The 17,428-nt window shown below is 38.1% G+C and overlaps 2 protein-coding genes across 3 annotated transcripts; one reads left to right on the forward strand and one right to left on the reverse strand.

The window, feature by feature from the left end:
• Positions 1 to 37: 37 nt before the first annotated feature.
• Positions 38 to 9,143, reverse strand: nars1 (asparaginyl-tRNA synthetase 1). 2 transcript variants are annotated; one of them, XM_087791002.1, is made up of 15 exons: positions 8,985 to 9,143; positions 7,994 to 8,076; positions 7,809 to 7,874; positions 7,385 to 7,477; positions 6,865 to 6,954; positions 6,514 to 6,592; positions 6,372 to 6,442; positions 6,204 to 6,290; positions 5,599 to 5,820; positions 5,298 to 5,497; positions 4,405 to 4,540; positions 4,059 to 4,172; positions 1,834 to 1,965; positions 1,591 to 1,722; positions 38 to 338 (listed from the first exon to the last, which is right to left on the reverse strand). In XM_087791002.1, exons 1-15 carry the CDS (start codon positions 9,025 to 9,027, stop codon positions 207 to 209), a joined length of 1,680 nt encoding a protein of 559 aa, XP_087647128.1. In that variant the 5' UTR covers positions 9,028 to 9,143; the 3' UTR covers positions 38 to 206. The 2 variants fall into 2 exon arrangements, with proteins under 2 accessions (XP_087647128.1, XP_087647129.1); XM_087791003.1 differs by having other exon boundaries at positions 9,006 to 9,138.
• On the forward strand, positions 9,063 to 12,080 carry LOC148079442 (dynein axonemal light chain 1-like). Its single transcript, XM_087792285.1, has 8 exons — positions 9,063 to 9,212; positions 9,818 to 9,847; positions 10,039 to 10,148; positions 10,230 to 10,285; positions 10,350 to 10,405; positions 11,057 to 11,183; positions 11,379 to 11,519; positions 11,968 to 12,080. Exons 1-8 carry the CDS (start codon positions 9,063 to 9,065, stop codon positions 12,000 to 12,002), a joined length of 705 nt encoding a protein of 234 aa, XP_087648411.1. The 3' UTR covers positions 12,003 to 12,080.
• The last annotated feature ends 5,348 nt before the right edge of the window (positions 12,081 to 17,428 follow it).

Genomic DNA, 17,428 nt, shown 5'->3' on the forward strand with positions numbered 1-17,428 from the left:
CAAACAAACGTCATGAGAAAAGTATTGACTTAAAAGCTGTGTTTACATATCCAGGTTTATTTAAGTGCAGACAGAAGGAACATGATAACTAGTAGAGATGTTCTGATCACATGACGTCATGATTAAATCGACAGTGACTCGTGTCAACATGGCCGGTGAATGTGGGTTTTTTATGATACCAGGACTTGGGCGAGCGGCAGATTTATTTAAGGTCGGCAACGTTGGATGAATCGCGGGTACAGGCAGACGTCTCTGATGTGATGTCTGTTCAGCAGCCAGGTGAGGAAACGCTCCAGTCCCAGACCGTAACCGCCGTGAGGACATGATCCATACTTCCTCTGAAGCAAACAACGTCAACCAGTCAGTGAACATGCAGAACTGCCATGAATAATAATCAGAGACGTGTCAATGTCAACAATATGAGTGAGTGGAGGATGGAACCTTATTTTAGAACCTTTTATTAATAGGACAAGTTCAAGTTCAGTGGGTTAATATTTGCCCTTGAAAAACACACTCTCCGTGCTCTCCGGTGATTTAGCTCCCTCTGCTGTAACTATTATAGTAGCCTGTTCATACATATGATGCAAGAGTCATAACATACTTTGAAAGTTAGCTTTGCCTTTAGCAGCATAGCTTTATTATCTAGAGCTGTGTCTCAAATCGCATTCTTGCGTACTCAAAGTTAGTATTTTTAGTACGCAAGTGCGTCTCAATTCTTAGTATGCGAAATTTAGTGCGCCATGCACACTAAACTGGCATACTTAAACGCCCACAAAACTGAGTATGGTTCGATGAACACCATCTACACTAAACAGCTGCATCTTAGTGACGTTGTAAACAGAAGTCACGTCTTATATATATATATGCATGCATGTGTGTATATATATATATATATATATATATATATATATATATATATATATTCTCATATACTTACAGGTGCATTTTCAGCAGCAGTAGGAGGATGAAACGTCTTCGGTGCTGATACCAGCTTAAATATCTCGCGAATATTTCTATTCTCATTTTTTTTCTTTATTTCTTTTTCCAAAGTTGCAAAACGTGCTGCCAGCAGGTGTCGGCGATAGATAACAGTTGGTTGAAACCATCGTTAAATAGTAAAGAAGAAGAAGAAGCCGTCGTGTCATTTCCGGTGATTAGTGATTAGCGGCAGTGTTTGATTTGAGACACACTATCTGTTGAGAATTTGCGTACTAGTTACGTACACTATCCTAATGAATACTAACTTCTAGTATACTAAGAGAAGTATGCGATTTGAGACACAGCATAGCTATCTAGCTTATCTAGTTTATAAGAAGGGGTTTCAATTTTTTTTTTTTTTAGACACTAACAATGTTGTGGTTTTCTTAGGCACATTGTGACTATAGACACTGGTCAACTATGATCACAGAAGTGTTTTTTATGTTAGCATTTGTGTTGTGCAAGTAAAGATGACAATAATTAGATCATAATTACTTAACATTTCTCCATATGTAATGTGGTTCAATGCTCTTAGAATAAGTTAAACAATTCTAACTACTCTAAATAATAAGAGAGATAAAATGAGCTGCGACTACGTAGGAGCTTCTTTACCTGGTCGGTATACCAGTAGTAGGGGGTGGGATCGATGCCCTCTCTCTTGTAGCCCTCCAGCAGCTCCTCGGCATCCCAGATACGCATCGATGCTCCGACTATTTCTCCGACATTTGGCATCAGAACATCGACCTGAGAAAAGACAAAACGTTGTGGAGTCTGACGCCTACATTCAATTCATCATTTACAAAATCCTTCAAGTAACTAAACACACGGATATCTCTGTAGCTTCCGCAGACATACCGACTCAGTGAGGCGTCGATCTTCAGGGCAGCGCTGCATGTAGAAGGATTTGATCTCAGCTGGGAAGCGACAGAGCAGGATGGTCTCGTTGATGCTGTCGGTCATCAGACGCTCTGGAGCCTCTGGGATGTCCTGAACACAGACGGAAACATTTTTACATCCGCCTCAGAAAGTTAATCTCAAATCAACCATCTATACGTCTCCACATGGTCTCTACGATTTTGTTTGTCAGCGGTTCAGCCCAGTCACTGTACAGCTTCGACCTACAGTGACCCCTTGTGGTTTCAAATCAATTGTAAAAAAACAAGTTGTGACAGCACAACTAGGCGTGTGCATCTCTCCAATAGAAGATGATTAGATACGTATCTACATATATGTGGCACGACACGATTCATTCATTCATTTGAAAAACAAACGATTCGATTCCGTACGATTCAGTGCAATATGATCCGATGAGTCTTTGCAAACAAACATTTGTCAAGGTCAAAGGCATCTCTAGGGAATTGAATCTGGTCAACTGGACTTGGTTTTTGTCTGTGAAGACGTTTCGCTCCTTATCCAAGTGGCTTCATCTGTTGGAGAGACTAGCAAGTCTGACTCGCCCGCAGACAAAAACCAAGTCCAGTTGACCTGATTCAATTGCCTAGAGAGTAATCCATATAGTTCCTTACTTAAAGTAGACATTTTGCATTATGAATGATCCTAAATCAGTCCTAAAAAATTGATAATGTTAACATTCATAGTGATAAGTTTAATAAAAGACTAGCGTAAAGTATTTTTGACATGTGAATGCAGAACCACGTCACTGTGTTTGTTACTCTAACACATCACACTTTAAGAAAACCTCAATGAAAACAAACGTAATATTCAATTTTCACTACTGACACAAATTAGAGAAAAATATACATTTCTGTTTCATCACCTCAGTCGTGAGCGTCTGTCGCTGCGAGTCTAACTACCGCCTCTGCCCTGCTGCTCTAACACCTATTGACCAATCAGGTGCGATGTGAAGAGAAAGAAGTGACGGAGAGAGAGAAAGTGGGTGAGAGAAAGAAACAGTCTCCGCCGTTAACTTCAAAGAGCCGTTTCATTCGAGACCGAAGCGGGGCTTCCAGCTGCATCGCTGCTATAATAAACAGAGTCATAACTTTGTAATCAGGTCATCGACCGGTTCGTGGTGCATTCAGATGGGTCTAGGGGCTTTTCTATCGATGCACTCGCATCTTTTAAATCATTTGTTACATCTCTAACCACAACCCATCTTTTTATAACCAACAGGAAGCGCTGGATGAGCGACTTTGCGAGTTGAGCTTGTGAAACTAGTAGTTCAGCTCCAACAAACGACATTCCTGCTCATTGGACAAATGTTGTTTGTAAAAGAGTCAAATAAATGGAGTTTAGTCAACATTTTGTTTTTGAGAAAAAAATATAATTGCCAACATAGAATTCACAGGCAAGAATAAATGTATTTCAAGTTAAGTATTTTACTTTCAAATCTCTTAAACCACTAGTCCCAGATAGAAGGTAATGCATTTTTTTGTCCGTGTTACTTTGAATTTGGCATTTTATTCCATCAATACAAGTACATTTCCAACTTTATTGACACTACACAGCCCCAGGAAACAACGATTAAAGACTTCCAGCTGATCGGACAAGAACTAGTTGATGAACTAATGAGTCGGTTTCTTTGTCATATGATCCGCCCACTGAGTCTGAGCACTAAAAGATTTCATTGGAATCGCCAGCAGTCAATTTAAAGGCTGATTTGTAATTACTTGATTAAACTAACTTAAAGTCAGGTCATGACAAAAATGTACATGGTTAATATTATTGTGCAATATTGGCTCCTGTGGTTATGAAGGTACTTCAACATAAATTGTACAAACAAACAATTTTCTATATTTATAAATAAATAAAAGTCTTTCATTTTCATAGAAGCTTCATTCTTTTGACTTGATCATTTTATAAGTAGGTGACATGATGAGTCGGCACCTCTGCTTTAAAAGAACTGCAACATGTTTGGTGGACTTCAGAGGAATTATTCTAAAGATTTAATAGTTTAAATGAAAAAAAAAAACAATTAAAACATAAATATAGTTTTACTAAATGTAATTTAAACTGTAAAAAGTTAATCAGCATTAGTCAGTACATGTGCATGATGATGGGTGTCATGAAGTGTTACACAAAACAGTATCATCAGTCCGCCTGTAAAATCGCTCCTTTACCTCTCCAAACTCATAGAAGGTGCCGTCGTCCTTCTTGATGTCATGTTCTTTGAGCCAATCGATGGCTTCAGTGTAGTTCATCCTCTTGAACGGTCTCTTTGGGGGTTTAAAGTTCTGTGTTCAAAGACAAAGATAGGTAAGACATGGAATTAAGTTTGTCTATAGAAGTTCAATATCAAAACCCTTTCCATACATATATTGCATCTCCTACAGTTTCGTATGAATCTTAAATGGCCTGTAAGGAATATTGCTAATATTTGCTGAATGTGCCAAAATCCTCAAATCAATGTTTTTTATGATTTTAACTTAATGACTTTTGCGAGCAGGAGAAGTAAAAGAGACGTACAGGGTTGATGTCGTAGAGCAGAGGAGCAGCAGGAGACTTCAGGACTCTGTCCACCACGTCACAAACCAGGTCCTCCAGCCGGGTGAGCAGATCCTCGAAGGTGATGAAGGGACACTCGGCCTCGATGTGAGTGTACCTGCACGGAGGGTCGAGATGAATACGAAGGTCCCGCTCAACTCACAAGGGTTTTCATTTATGTAATGTGTCTGTTTTAAACAGGGGCGTCAAACTAGATTACACACAGGCCCAACATTTCAGGTCACGTGCCAAACCAAATGTTTATCAAAAAGAGTTCCGAGTGTGATTGCAATACTTTCTTGTGAAATTCCTTTAACATCCATTTGTCTTTCATTGGAAGTCTGTGTATAAAGATTCCTGTATAAACTCAGTTCCGTATCACTGGCAACTTTATGTCACCGTATCAGAGACAACCTCTGGCGGTCCCTTGGCCTTGGGTTTGACATTTGTGACTTACAAATCTGAAGATTTTCATATTTTTCTCAAGCATTTCTAATACATTACTTGGATGATAATTGTTTCCTTTAATAAAAAACTAAAAAGACCAATGAGAACCTCTCATTTAATAATGTCTTAATGTTACTTGATTGTGTGTCAATAGTCATGCATTATAAACACACTTTTGCAAATATGACTGAAAATGTACCTAAAATAAAAAGAGCAAACAGTAATGAAAATAAATTATAAATTAACTAAAGCAAAATCTATGTTATAGTCCTTCAAGTCATGTCAGTTCTTCCTAAAATGAGTCTGTCAAACAGGTTACAAATGATAATTTGGTCAACATAAATGCAGAAAGATGCCAATTGTAAGATTTTAAAAAGTGAAATATGGGTGGATCAGTGGGTTAAGTTGATGATCACGGTCATGCTCACTCTGCCAGGTGCCTGCGGGTGCGCGACTGCTCAGCCCGGTAAGACTGGGCGATGCAGAAGGTGTCTCCCAGTGCAGGAATGCACGTCTCCAGGTAGAGTTGAGACGACTGCGTCAGGTAGGCCTCTTCCCCAAAATAGTTGAAGTTGAAAAGCGTGGAGCCGCCCTCCACCTGAGTCTGCACCATGGTGGGAGGACTGATCTGCACGATGAACAAGACGGCGTTCAGACGGGTAAATAAAAGAGAAACCTCTCGGTTCAGGTGTGAGAACGTGTAAGAATAAGTCCGGAACGTGTCTGAACCTCGTAGTAGGCGCGGCTGAAGAAGTGGTCCCTGAAGCACTGGGTGACGGTGGATCGGACTCGCAGGATCTTCGAGACGTTCTCTCCTCTGATCATCATGTGTCGGTTGTTCAGCTGGACGTCCACGTCGGACTCCTCGTTCAGGAGGTTGTCGGCGCCACCAGCAGGCGCCAGACCGATCAGTTCCCAAAAGTCACAATGGAGCTCATGACCACCAGGTGCCTTGAGAAGAAGAAACATACATTTTTATGTGACCCCTGACAACAATAATGTTACTAAAAAATATAATAACTTTACTGTATATTAACTCTTGTTTTGTCTCTGGGTCAAAGTGAACGACCTCCCTGGCTTCCATAAATACATGTGCAGCGGTGGAGGTCGTTCACTTTGACCCAGAGACAACACAAGGGATACCACAAACACATTTGTTTTGGGGCCTTTGGGTCACCCTGAGATAACACAAGGGTTAAGAAAAAATGATACCAGACGCAGAAAAAAACCCTTTTTCTTCCTTGCGGCTGCTTGATGGTGTAAAAAATAATTTTGGTTTCTTCGAATATCAGGTTGGAACAAATTTAACAAGACATTTTCACAAGTGTATTTACCGATTTTCCCTCAGGAACTGGAGTCAAGGTACCATACAGGGCAACTGTACTCTCAGTGGACAGCAGCACTCCATTGTAGCACTGGCACTGCAGAAAAAGTGCGTCAATAGTTGATGAATAAGATGAGTAATAATTGTGGAAATTAATAATCATCTTTTTAAAGCCTACCAGCTTATCGGACAAGACACACTGGAGGAAACCAGTCCCGTCTCGCAGCACGAGGAACATCAGGTTTTTCCCTGCATGGTTCAAATCAAGTTGAAGAAAAAGAATAAAGGAAACAAATTGTCGCCGTCGATTCATTGCTCACCCTGTCGCCTCAGTCGGTGGACCCATCCAAACACCTTCACTCTCTGACCTCTCTTTGCCTCCAGAAGATGGATTTTCACCTACAGACACAATCATCTTGATCAAAGCAGTTCTGAGTGCTCACCAGGCAGACAATTCTTATATTCCTTAAGAAAAATCAAGCTATGACAAGCCTCCCAGAAAAAAAAAAGACAATATCACTTTCATACTTCCTGTTGGTAAATATACATTTTTGTTCAGCCTGGAATAGAGTCTTCTTAAATATTACAGCATCTTTTTTAATGGAGTTTCACACTCCTGCATTAAACATTCAATTAAACCGCTGACCCAAAAAAAGATTTCAAGTACTCACAGATTCAGGGTCAGGTAGGCTGGCATCCTTCTCGATGACAATTTTCTTGGCATCCTCCAAGTTCTTTTCCCTCCTGTCATTGTCCTCAGCCTGGGAAGAGAAGTTTATAAAAAAGATTTAAATGATATATTTATGGAATTTACTTAAGACACACATGTATAATAGGGCTCATATTTAGAGGCACTAAAACAGTCATGGAAGACTGAACCACAAACAACTGTAAAGACCTGAAGCTATTGCATTAAAATATGAGATGTGAGAAGAACAACACAAACCACAAATGCATGTTCCCTTTAAAGACTTCCTTGATTCAAACATTGTTAACGTTTCTGAAAGAACTGACAGGAAACTTTCACAACTTTCCAAATTATTTGCTAAATAAGAAAATGTGAAACGCAGACCACATGATGTTATTTGTGTTTGTATAGATAATCTGAACAAACAAGCCACAAAGGAAATAATGTTGTAAAATAATCTCCTCACTCAAAACAAAACCATTAAAAAAAACACATATATTGACCTCTTTCTTGTCCTTAGCCTCGTTCTTCATCTGCTCTCGGGTGAAAACCTTCTTCACGTTCTTCATCTGAGTCTTGGAGATCACAGCCCAGCGCTGGAGGAACACAGACAGACAAAATGACTAAATCATTGAAGCCACATGGTTTAGGGTCATGATCGGAGGTACTCTATGAATCACATTTGTAACAACAGCACGTTTTAATTGTAGCAAACTTTCAGACTGCTGTTATATTGCAGATATTAATAATAATAAACATGAAGTAATAACAGCTTTATATCAGTGATAACCACCGATCGGACCAGTGAGACAACCTTTTATTACAGATATAAAAGCATTATAAAGAATAATTAAATATTAAATATTAAAGTCAAGCCACTCCTAGTAGGTATCATTAGAAGGAGTTAATAACTTGTTTTTCACTCACCTGACCCTCTTCCTGGGAGTCTACGTAGAGAGTTGGGAATGGCTCCTTTCCAACAGATAAAAGGGCCTGTTGGTGTTCAATCAAAATCAAAAGTTAGAAGACAAAACCATTTAATGTAACCAAATGTAGCTGAAATTAAATGACAGCGAAATGGTTTTAGAGCTACAGAAAACCGGAAAAATAACCTTAAGAGGAGTTTTGAAGGGCTTTTGTTCAGATCCATCTCCATCCGCATCATTGCCACATTTGTCCGAGACATAGAGCTCACCTAAGAGACGGGAAAAGTGCACTTGAGAGTGAGTTCTAATGAGAATTGAACTTAAATTTTAGGTGAAAGTTTTAACCAGAAAAAGGGAATATACTTCTATACAAGTGCTGTAGATTATATGCAATAACAATTTAGAAAATGAAAAATGATAGATCTAATGATAACTATAAAAGTGCTCGTGTCTACGTTGGGTGTGAAGTAACCACCATATGGAAAGTGAAAGTAAACCCAGATTAAACTATGTTTACAAGTTGGTTTCGGATTTAAAAATAGTGTGATCAGAACAATAGTGAAGAATGGACATGCAATGAATGCAGATTTATGTTATAATAAAATATTTTGTTTTAGGTATTTTAAGCCTTGGAGAAGATGCGAGTTGTTCATCAAGAAAGTTAACCATTTAAACAGTATATTATCTCAGGATATTTAAGAGAACGAATGTCAAACCAGTCTATTGTCACAACACCAAAGACATGATCAGATCGTAGTACATGTGGTTGTACTTTCCAATATTACCACACAACGTTTGTATGACTCACGTGTTACCCGAGTAACATGACATGCCCTTTTCCTGCCCAAAGTCATGTTTATCCGATGGAAGCTTTTATATTTAACCTTTTTTTTGTCAATTCAATGAACAGATGTTTTCTTTAACAGAGATACAGCAGTGATCACTCAATGACAGCTGTCATAACATACAACGAGCTTCGATTGACAGAGATTTTAACAAAACAATTGGCAAAAAATCGGATTAACCCTCAATATTAAGGATATTAATTCTGAGAATACGTGTTTTTTTTGTTTAAATCCCCGCAGCCGGCATGAGCTAGCACGCTACTACGAGCGCGTCACAATGAGTAGCGCTATTAGCATGCGGGCTAACGCAAGAGCAGAGCAACTTAGCTTACCAACTGAGACTTGTTTCACACCTTTCGATATCTCTTCCGCCATTTCGATACCGGACGAGCCACGGAGACTGCAGGACGATGCGAGAGCGAGGCGACGAACTAACGTGTCAGACAGACACCGTTGGCCAACTTTGCATCAGCCGTGCCGCAGCTCGCTGTGTGGTAGAGGCGAAGGACCCGCCCTTGATGACGCGTTACGAACCGAGGATCCGATTGGGTGAAATGAACGTCCGTCAAGTTGAGGAAGTAAAACGTAAAAGTCACGTGGGAAACACGATCTGATGCAACTATTAAGAAATATCCGAAAACAATTTAGTTAAAAAATAAATTAATGATTTGCTGAGAAAAAAGTATTTTTGTAATAAATCATTATAAAGGATAACTATAAAATAGAGTTATTTCCCCAAAATAATTCGGAGAAAATTTTGACCAAATTAAAACCTATACCATATTCAAATGATCACTTATATATATTGATATAACTATTTATAAGACTAGAATATTTATTTATTTATGTATAAAACCTTAGTGTACAAGAGTTTTTCAACATGCGCATGCGCAGATATAACGTTTCCCCTTGCTGTCATGGCAACCGAAACATTGGCTCGACATGGTAAGAAAAGTTTTCATCTTTTGGATCAACACTAACTAAATATGCATGGTACACGCTTTAATAGCAGCGTATTTTTAATATTTTTATAGTCTTCAAAAGTTCAGGGAACTTGTCTAATTGTGTTGCTATGTTTATCACTGTCTTGGCATTTAAACGTTTTTTTATTTGTATGTATTTTTAACTGTGTATTGTTTTACTTACTTACTTGTGATGTTTGCAGGCGACAGTTAAAGATGCATTGGTCAAATGGGTGAGTTAAGACTGCGTTTTCAAAGCATACGCTCATAACAATGAATTATTAATTGAGTTTAAGTTAACATAGAATAGAAAAAAAATAAAATTGAACAGAATCTGTTCTGGATGAAAGAAAATTATTAATGCTTCAATGTTGTCAATGTTTTATTTTGCTAAAATGTGTTGGGTTTTTTGGTGCCTGTGCAGGAGGAGAAGTCAGGGGAGAAGGCAAGCGACCAAACACACATCAAACTTTACGGTCAAATTCCTTCCATAGAGAGAATGGACGCCTCACTCTCTACTCTCATCAACTGCGAGTGAGATTTATTTTTCTGTACTCTTGACATCAAATCGAGTCGCAATGACCTACTTACATATTTTATTTTGTATTTTTCCAGAAGATTATCCTTGTCCACCAATAATATCAAGAAGATCAGTAATCTCCACGGCCTCAGTAAGTAGGCGTCAATCTACGAGGAATACATTTAATCCTTAACTATTTATCTTTGCTTCGTCAGAGAACCTGAAGATTTTATCTTTGGGAAGGAATTTCATCACAGAGCTCAGTGGTTTGGTAAGTTTAAACAAAGTTAACTGTTATTATATTCAACTAAATGCTATTAAAAGCTGAACAACTGTTTAAAAATAAAAGAAGATATTTGAATAAATTACATTTAGCTTTGACTATAAAAGTGCTTGTGTCTATGTTTGAACTTGAGTAACTGTCAAAGTGAAACCTAGATTTAACTGTCATTACAGGTTAGTTTCAGATTTACAACCTTATCAAACCAAAACTAAAACGTGGACAAAGAAGAAAGCAGACTGACGTTTTTTTTTTCATAATTTATATCATGTAATATGATCCCCAGAGTAGAGTAGTGTAACGGGAACCATTTACAAAAAAAACAATCACAACGTGACTAGTTTATGACAGGATATATAACACAACGGATGCCTAACCTTAACCATAAAACCAAACAAAGAGATTAGATATAAATTTGAGATGGTAATAAATCAACTAATTAAATAAGATAAGCTGCTGATGTGATGCAGTTAAATACAAAATAATCAATTGATACTCTTGAAACAAATCAACAAAAGTAATATATATATATATAAATGTTATATTTAACTGGTATTTTATCAAGTCAACGAACCAATGCTTTCTTTAAGAGAGGATGAAGTTGTGATACAATAATGTTCAACGAAAATGTGTGTTACACAGGAGGCAGTGAAGGACACACTGGAAGAGTTATGGATCTCCTACAACTCTATAGAGAAGATGGATGGAATACAGAATATGAAGACTCTCAAGGTTCTGTTCATGTCCAACAACCTGGTCAAAGACTGGGGTGAGATTGAGCTTTTATGTTTTTAATAGTTGAGTTTTTAAAGTATAATATGGTAAAGACAATAATATAAAAGTTGTAGATTTGAAGTCACTTCAGTAGACCACAATAAAACTGCAGAACAAGTAAATGTCCTTAATAATTATTGATATTAAAGACAAAGGATGACACAAATCACACAAACTGTTTGATTGGCAGGTGAGTTTTCCAAGCTGGCGGACCTGCCGTGCCTCTCCGACCTGGTGTTCGTCGGGAATCCTCTGGAAGAGAAGCATTCTGCTGAAGGCACGTGGAGGGAGGAGGTCAACAAGAGGCTCCCCACTTTAAGCAAGTTAGATGGTAAGAGTTCATTTGAAAGAAAAGTTGTATTCTTGAACAGTCTCTCCAGTTTTATCCTTAACATGAAATAATTAACTATGATTTGTGGCATCTAAGTACTGTTTATTCGGGTCACAAGTACAATTTCCATGTTTTATAAAATATAATATATTTGTTGTACTTTAGAGAAATATTATTTTTAAATCGTTGTAAAGTTGACTATTAACGTAATGTGTTTTTATCGAACTTTTTTCCATTTTTTTTCCTTTTTCCATTTTGTACATTTTATCAATTCAAAGCCGAATAAATAAATAAAACGACGAGATCTCTAGACAAAGAGCTCACTATCGCCCCGTGTGGTATAAAGTGGTAAAAACAACAACAAGAGCTTGTTCACCTCCATTCATTATTCTTTTAAAAGTGAAATATGGTTTGAGAAAATAATCAATGCATCGTTTTCTGCTTCCAGGAATGTACTACTGCCTCCAGAAATCCCCAACTTAGAATAGAGAAAAGAAAAGTGTTGCCAATAAAGATACTTCATTTGTTTCATCTTTTTTTTATGACCTAAAATATTTCTTAATAAACAAATACATAAAATCCACACACGTTTTCTTTATTATTTTTAATGTGAATACGTCCTTCCTTTTTATAGAACCATGTTTCACTCAATACATAATAATATAATATATAATAATAATAATAATAATGATTGTTATAATTGTTATTATTATTAACAACTGCACATTTAATGTTATAAATGAATGAACTGTGTTTGTTTTGTAATGTGTTTTAAGTGAATTCAGGTTATTCAGCAAGTTATTTCCAAAGTTACATTGAAAATATTACTGATATTTAAGAACTTAGCAGGTGCACAAACGGAAATACATCTTGTTTATAACTACGCTGGTTTTATACCCTGTTTTAAGGTTACATATGAAAGATAATTATGTTAAATCTATGAGCTGCACCTGTTGTTCTCAGTTTAAATCAGTTAAAATAATCAACGGATCTACTTTTGTTGGCCCTAAAGTAAAAAAAATGTTTAAAACAATGAAATGGTTTTAAAGGAAACGATCGATTAGTCAAACTTGTGTTTCCTGCGCAGCTCGTGTTCACACCTGACACTGCTTGTGGAAGAAATGATCTCACAACGTCCAGCAGGTCGACTCGTGCTGCTGGTGTTTAATGTCAACAAGCAAAACACACGAGCCATCAAAGGTGACGCTGTAGTGATCACTTCCACGTCACTTCATCGCCTGAATCAACGTGTTTTTCTCTCGCCTCATTAGACGATTGTGTTTCTACTCTGGCCTACTTTTTGCAACCTGAGCTGCCAGAGTTCTGGTTCTGATTTGAGTGAAATATTTACTCACCTTGTGTCGTGTGACAGTCACTCAATCTGTCCAGATATTGTGACTTTGTGCTCGAGAACGTTCCAGTGTCATGAAGACAGAATTTACTGGTGAAGTCTGATGAAGCTTCATGAAGCATTGTCCTTAAGGACAATTGTCCCGAGGACAGAAGGTGGCGCTCTTGCCTCAAAGAGATTTTAAACAATTAGTTGCTTAAAACCATAGCTGAGCAAAGAGGGGCCACAGGCTGCATTCGTGTGGCCCCTATGAGGTCAAAGACTATGTATAAACTCACAGTTTTATTTTATATTTATTTCTATTTCTCATTACTTGTCACTTTTGTCAGTTGTGTAAGTATTTATTGTGTATAATGTATAAGAATTAAGTGAATATAAAATGAATATTTGTAAAAAAAAAAGTGCTTTTGTATTATATTTGGATAAAAAAAATGTTATTTAAAGTATATTTAGCTTGATTTTATTACTTGATTTTTATACTTTTCGCTCCTTAGTTTTTGCTTGATGGCCCCTCACAACAGCCACTGTATGAAATTTGGCCCCTGAGGAAAATTAACACCACAGCTGTAAACCAAAGATTATTATTTTATAAAGCGCGTCATCTAGTGGGCTTTGAAAGGGACCCTTTATCAAATAAAGAAAATAATTTCTGTGCATTTGAGTAGACGTGGAAAGAAAATATAGAAAAGATTTTCGTTCTTTTTGAGTACGGAAAGTTAAATTTTGACACAGATTTGAACACACTTTGAAGAAACAAGTTTAGTTCAATGTGACCTGAAGGCCTGAAAACAAATGTGCTTGTGGTATCCCTTGTGCAGCCTCTGGCTTCAATAAATACTGTACATATGCAGTGGTGGAGGTCGTTTACCTTGAACAAAATGAAACACAGGGGATACCACAAACACATTTGTTTTAGGGCCTTTGGGTCACCTTGACCCTGAGAGAACACTAGGGTTAATCTTTTTTAAACTAGTTCATGCTTCTGTCTAAGATTTATTATTTTGATTATTATTATTGTTTGCTCCAATTTCGATTCAAAATGTGAGTTTACTGTCCTATTAATTCCATTTGTTTAACTCTAAATATCTATAATTGACAATAATGTGAGGATGAAACATTTTATACTCCACTGTCCATGGCATCCCTTGATTCCCAGGACAGTTCTGAGTCTCTCCTGGATGACTGAGCTGCTATCCTATATGTATCATCGTCACTACCTGAAGTCATCATAGATGTGAAGGTTGATTTATAGGTCACTTTTCAGTTCAGCTCTTTCTTTACAGCAAAAGATTCAAGATGCTGCACTGATCCATCTACTCATGTCCATCCATAAAGATGATCCATAAACATTAAGATTAAAACCTGTTGAAGAATCGAAAATTGTTTTTTTCCAACTAGCCACAGCAAATACAGCAATTTTTCATAAAATATAACTCAAAATAAAACAAGAACAAAGAGAAAGAACAAGATGATACAATCTAAGTCTAAAGATAAAGATAAAGAACATAGATCAAAGAAAAATAACAAAGACAAAGGATACAAAGACGATGACAGTGTTCAGAGGATGACTGTCATCATCATGATGGACAGTAGTTTGTTCAATGATCTCCTCTCAGCAACTGTCACCAGTGAGTCCAGCTTCATTCCAACCACAGAGCCAGACCTCCTGATCAACCTGTCCAACCTGTTGACACTCCTCTTGGACACATTTCCACCCCAACACACCACAGCATAGAACAGGACACTGGCCACCACAGACTGGTAGAACATGCAGAGGAGCTTCTTGCAGATGTTAAATGATCGAAGCCTCCTCAGAAAGTACAGTCTACTCTGAACCTTCTTATATACATGGTCTGTGTTGCAGGACCAGTCCAGTTTACTGTCCATCCACACACCGAGGTACTTATAGTTGTCAACTATCTCCACCTCGTCGCCTCTGATGGACACTGGACGTGGCTTTGTCCTGGACCTCCCGAAGTCCAAGACCAGCTCCTTGGTCTTTGAGGTGTTCAGCTGCAAGTGGTTCCTCTCACGCCAGTCCACAAAGTCACGTATCAGACTCCTATACTCGTCTTCGCTGTTTATTTTTTAGGATCAATTTATCTTACTTTACTTTATCTTTACTTACTTCAAAGTCTTTGTATAATTGATGACATTAACAATTGAAAACTGACAGTAAAAAACTAAATAAGGTAAAGTAAGGTAAGGTAAGGTAAAACTTTATTGATCCCTCAGGAGGTCTCCTTCGGGAAATAGTTTTTTTCCAATAGCCAATACATACAGCAATTTTTTATAAAAAAAAAAAGACAAAGGATACAAAGACTAACATAGAACAGAACATCATGATACTTTCACTCCACTCCTGCCCCCGAACTCAGAATTGTACAATTTAATAGCCCGAGGAATGAATGAGTCCCTGAGTCTATTTGTTTTGCACCTGGGTAGGAGCATTCGTGCTTCATCTGCTTCTCTGCTCACTGATGACAGTGTTCAGAGGATGACTGTCATCATCCATGATGGACAGTAGTTTGTTCAATGATCTCCTCTCAGCAACTGTCACCAGTGAGTCCAGCTTCATTCCAACCACAGAGCCAGTCCTCCTGATCAACCTGTCCAACCTGTTGACACTCCTCTTGGACACATTTCCACCCCAACACACCACAGCATAGAACATGACACTGGCCACCACAGACTGGTAGAACATGCAGAGGAGCTTCTTGCAGATGTTAAATGATCGAAACCTCCTCAGAAAGTACAGTCTACTCTGAACTTTCTTATATACATGGTCTGTGTTGCAGGACCAGTTTACTGTCCAGCCACACACCGAGGTACTTATACATATAAATTATATATTATAAAACATCAATTTACAGAGAAAAACGATCCAGTGCAGACATGAGTGTGGTGAAGTGGTGAAGGTTGAGTGTACAAGCGTGGATCTCGTCCGTGCACTGATAGCTGCACCTTGAATAGTGTCATTGAACAACAATCAGAATTTGAAACTTCTCTGATTGTGTGTCTCTAAGACTCTCAGTCCCGCCGCCAGCATACGGAGGCTAGTGTTACAGATCGAGTGACAGCTCCAGCCGAGCGTGCGAGTGGAGGAGGCGGCGTCTTGCTGGACTGGAAGAGGACCTCGATCCAGCACAGATCCATTTGCCCTCTCGGTAGGTGACCGGACCAGCCATGAGAGGACCTCACGGGAAGAAGAGCAGCGTGGGACCGAAGAGACACTTCAATCTTCAGGTCGGTTGTAGAAAGACTTCCAGAAGACCAGCAGCTCAGCCTGACGTCAACCCGTCTCCCATTCAAGGGGAAGTTCCATGTTCTGTGGATCAGACGCCCTGCAGGGAGGAAAACGGAGGATTGAAGAAAAGTTCTCCTTCTTCTCAACCGCTGAAACAGAACTCAGAGTTCCCCTCTTTGACGTCAGAAGCTTCTCATGAAATCAGTGTCGAAGGAAACAACGGAGAGACGAGGAACGCTTCGCTGACTCCCGACAGTCTGGACCAACAAAGAAGCTTTCCTGGCACCGGACAAGACTCCTGCTCGGGTGACTCGCCCGCTGGATCTAGGAGGTCTGACGAGTGTCAGGAGAGTGTGGGGAAGATCTGTGGTGATGATGAAGATGATGATGGAGATGAGGATGAAGAGTACTACACAGACCAGCGCATCACAGCATGGATCCTCCATGTCAACTCGACCTTCTTCTCACCACAGAAGGATGACAGCAGAATAACAGACGAGCAAGATGTTGCCACCATTAAAATCATTTATATGGGAGAATGAACTTGAGTTGAACAATTTATAATGTTTATTTGACCAGCCTGTTGAACACTGATGTCGACAGCTTCATCTGACTTTATCTTTTGAGTTTGATTTTATACATATATATATATATATATATATACACATATATATATTTAGAATATTTAGCAGTTAAATTAACTGTACCATGTTTAGATTATTTTTTAAAAGAAATGAAGGAATGGAACTATGACTAATTAAACCATGTTTATTTATGTATTCATTCTTTGTCTACTAATATGTAAGGTATCCAAAATCTAGATCTCATCATTGAAACATTACAAATTTGATTAAAAATAATGTCTGTAACATCAAAGTTTATATTTTTTAAAGATTGTCAAAAGAAAAAAAACACTTTGCAACTTCCTCTGTCATTGAAAATAGTTCAGGATATATTTTTAACTATGGTTAAGTGTGGCTTCTCGGTCACTGTTAATGTGTTTAAAAGATATTCATGTATTTTCCCGAAAGCCTGGTTTTCTTTATAGAAAGATTAACAACAGGTCGCTTCGGTACATTTTCCTGACGTTAATCATTTCTTTAACAGTTGAACGTTAGTTCTGTCACCATCTGGTGGCCAGAGTGCTGCACTGCAACGGAACAATACGCTGTTAAGGGTTAGTGGACACAAAACACTGTATCTGAACACTTTAAATGCGATACTGATAACATGTATCTTGACGAGAATGTCTCAATTAAATCGAATAATATATATAATAAATACTCAAAAGGGACTGCAGGTTCACACACA

Source organism: Callionymus lyra, chromosome 5 (genome assembly GCF_982586985.1).
Source record: "Callionymus lyra chromosome 5, fCalLyr1.hap1.1, whole genome shotgun sequence".
In the NCBI taxonomy this organism is placed as follows: domain Eukaryota; kingdom Metazoa; phylum Chordata; class Actinopteri; order Syngnathiformes; family Callionymidae; genus Callionymus; species Callionymus lyra.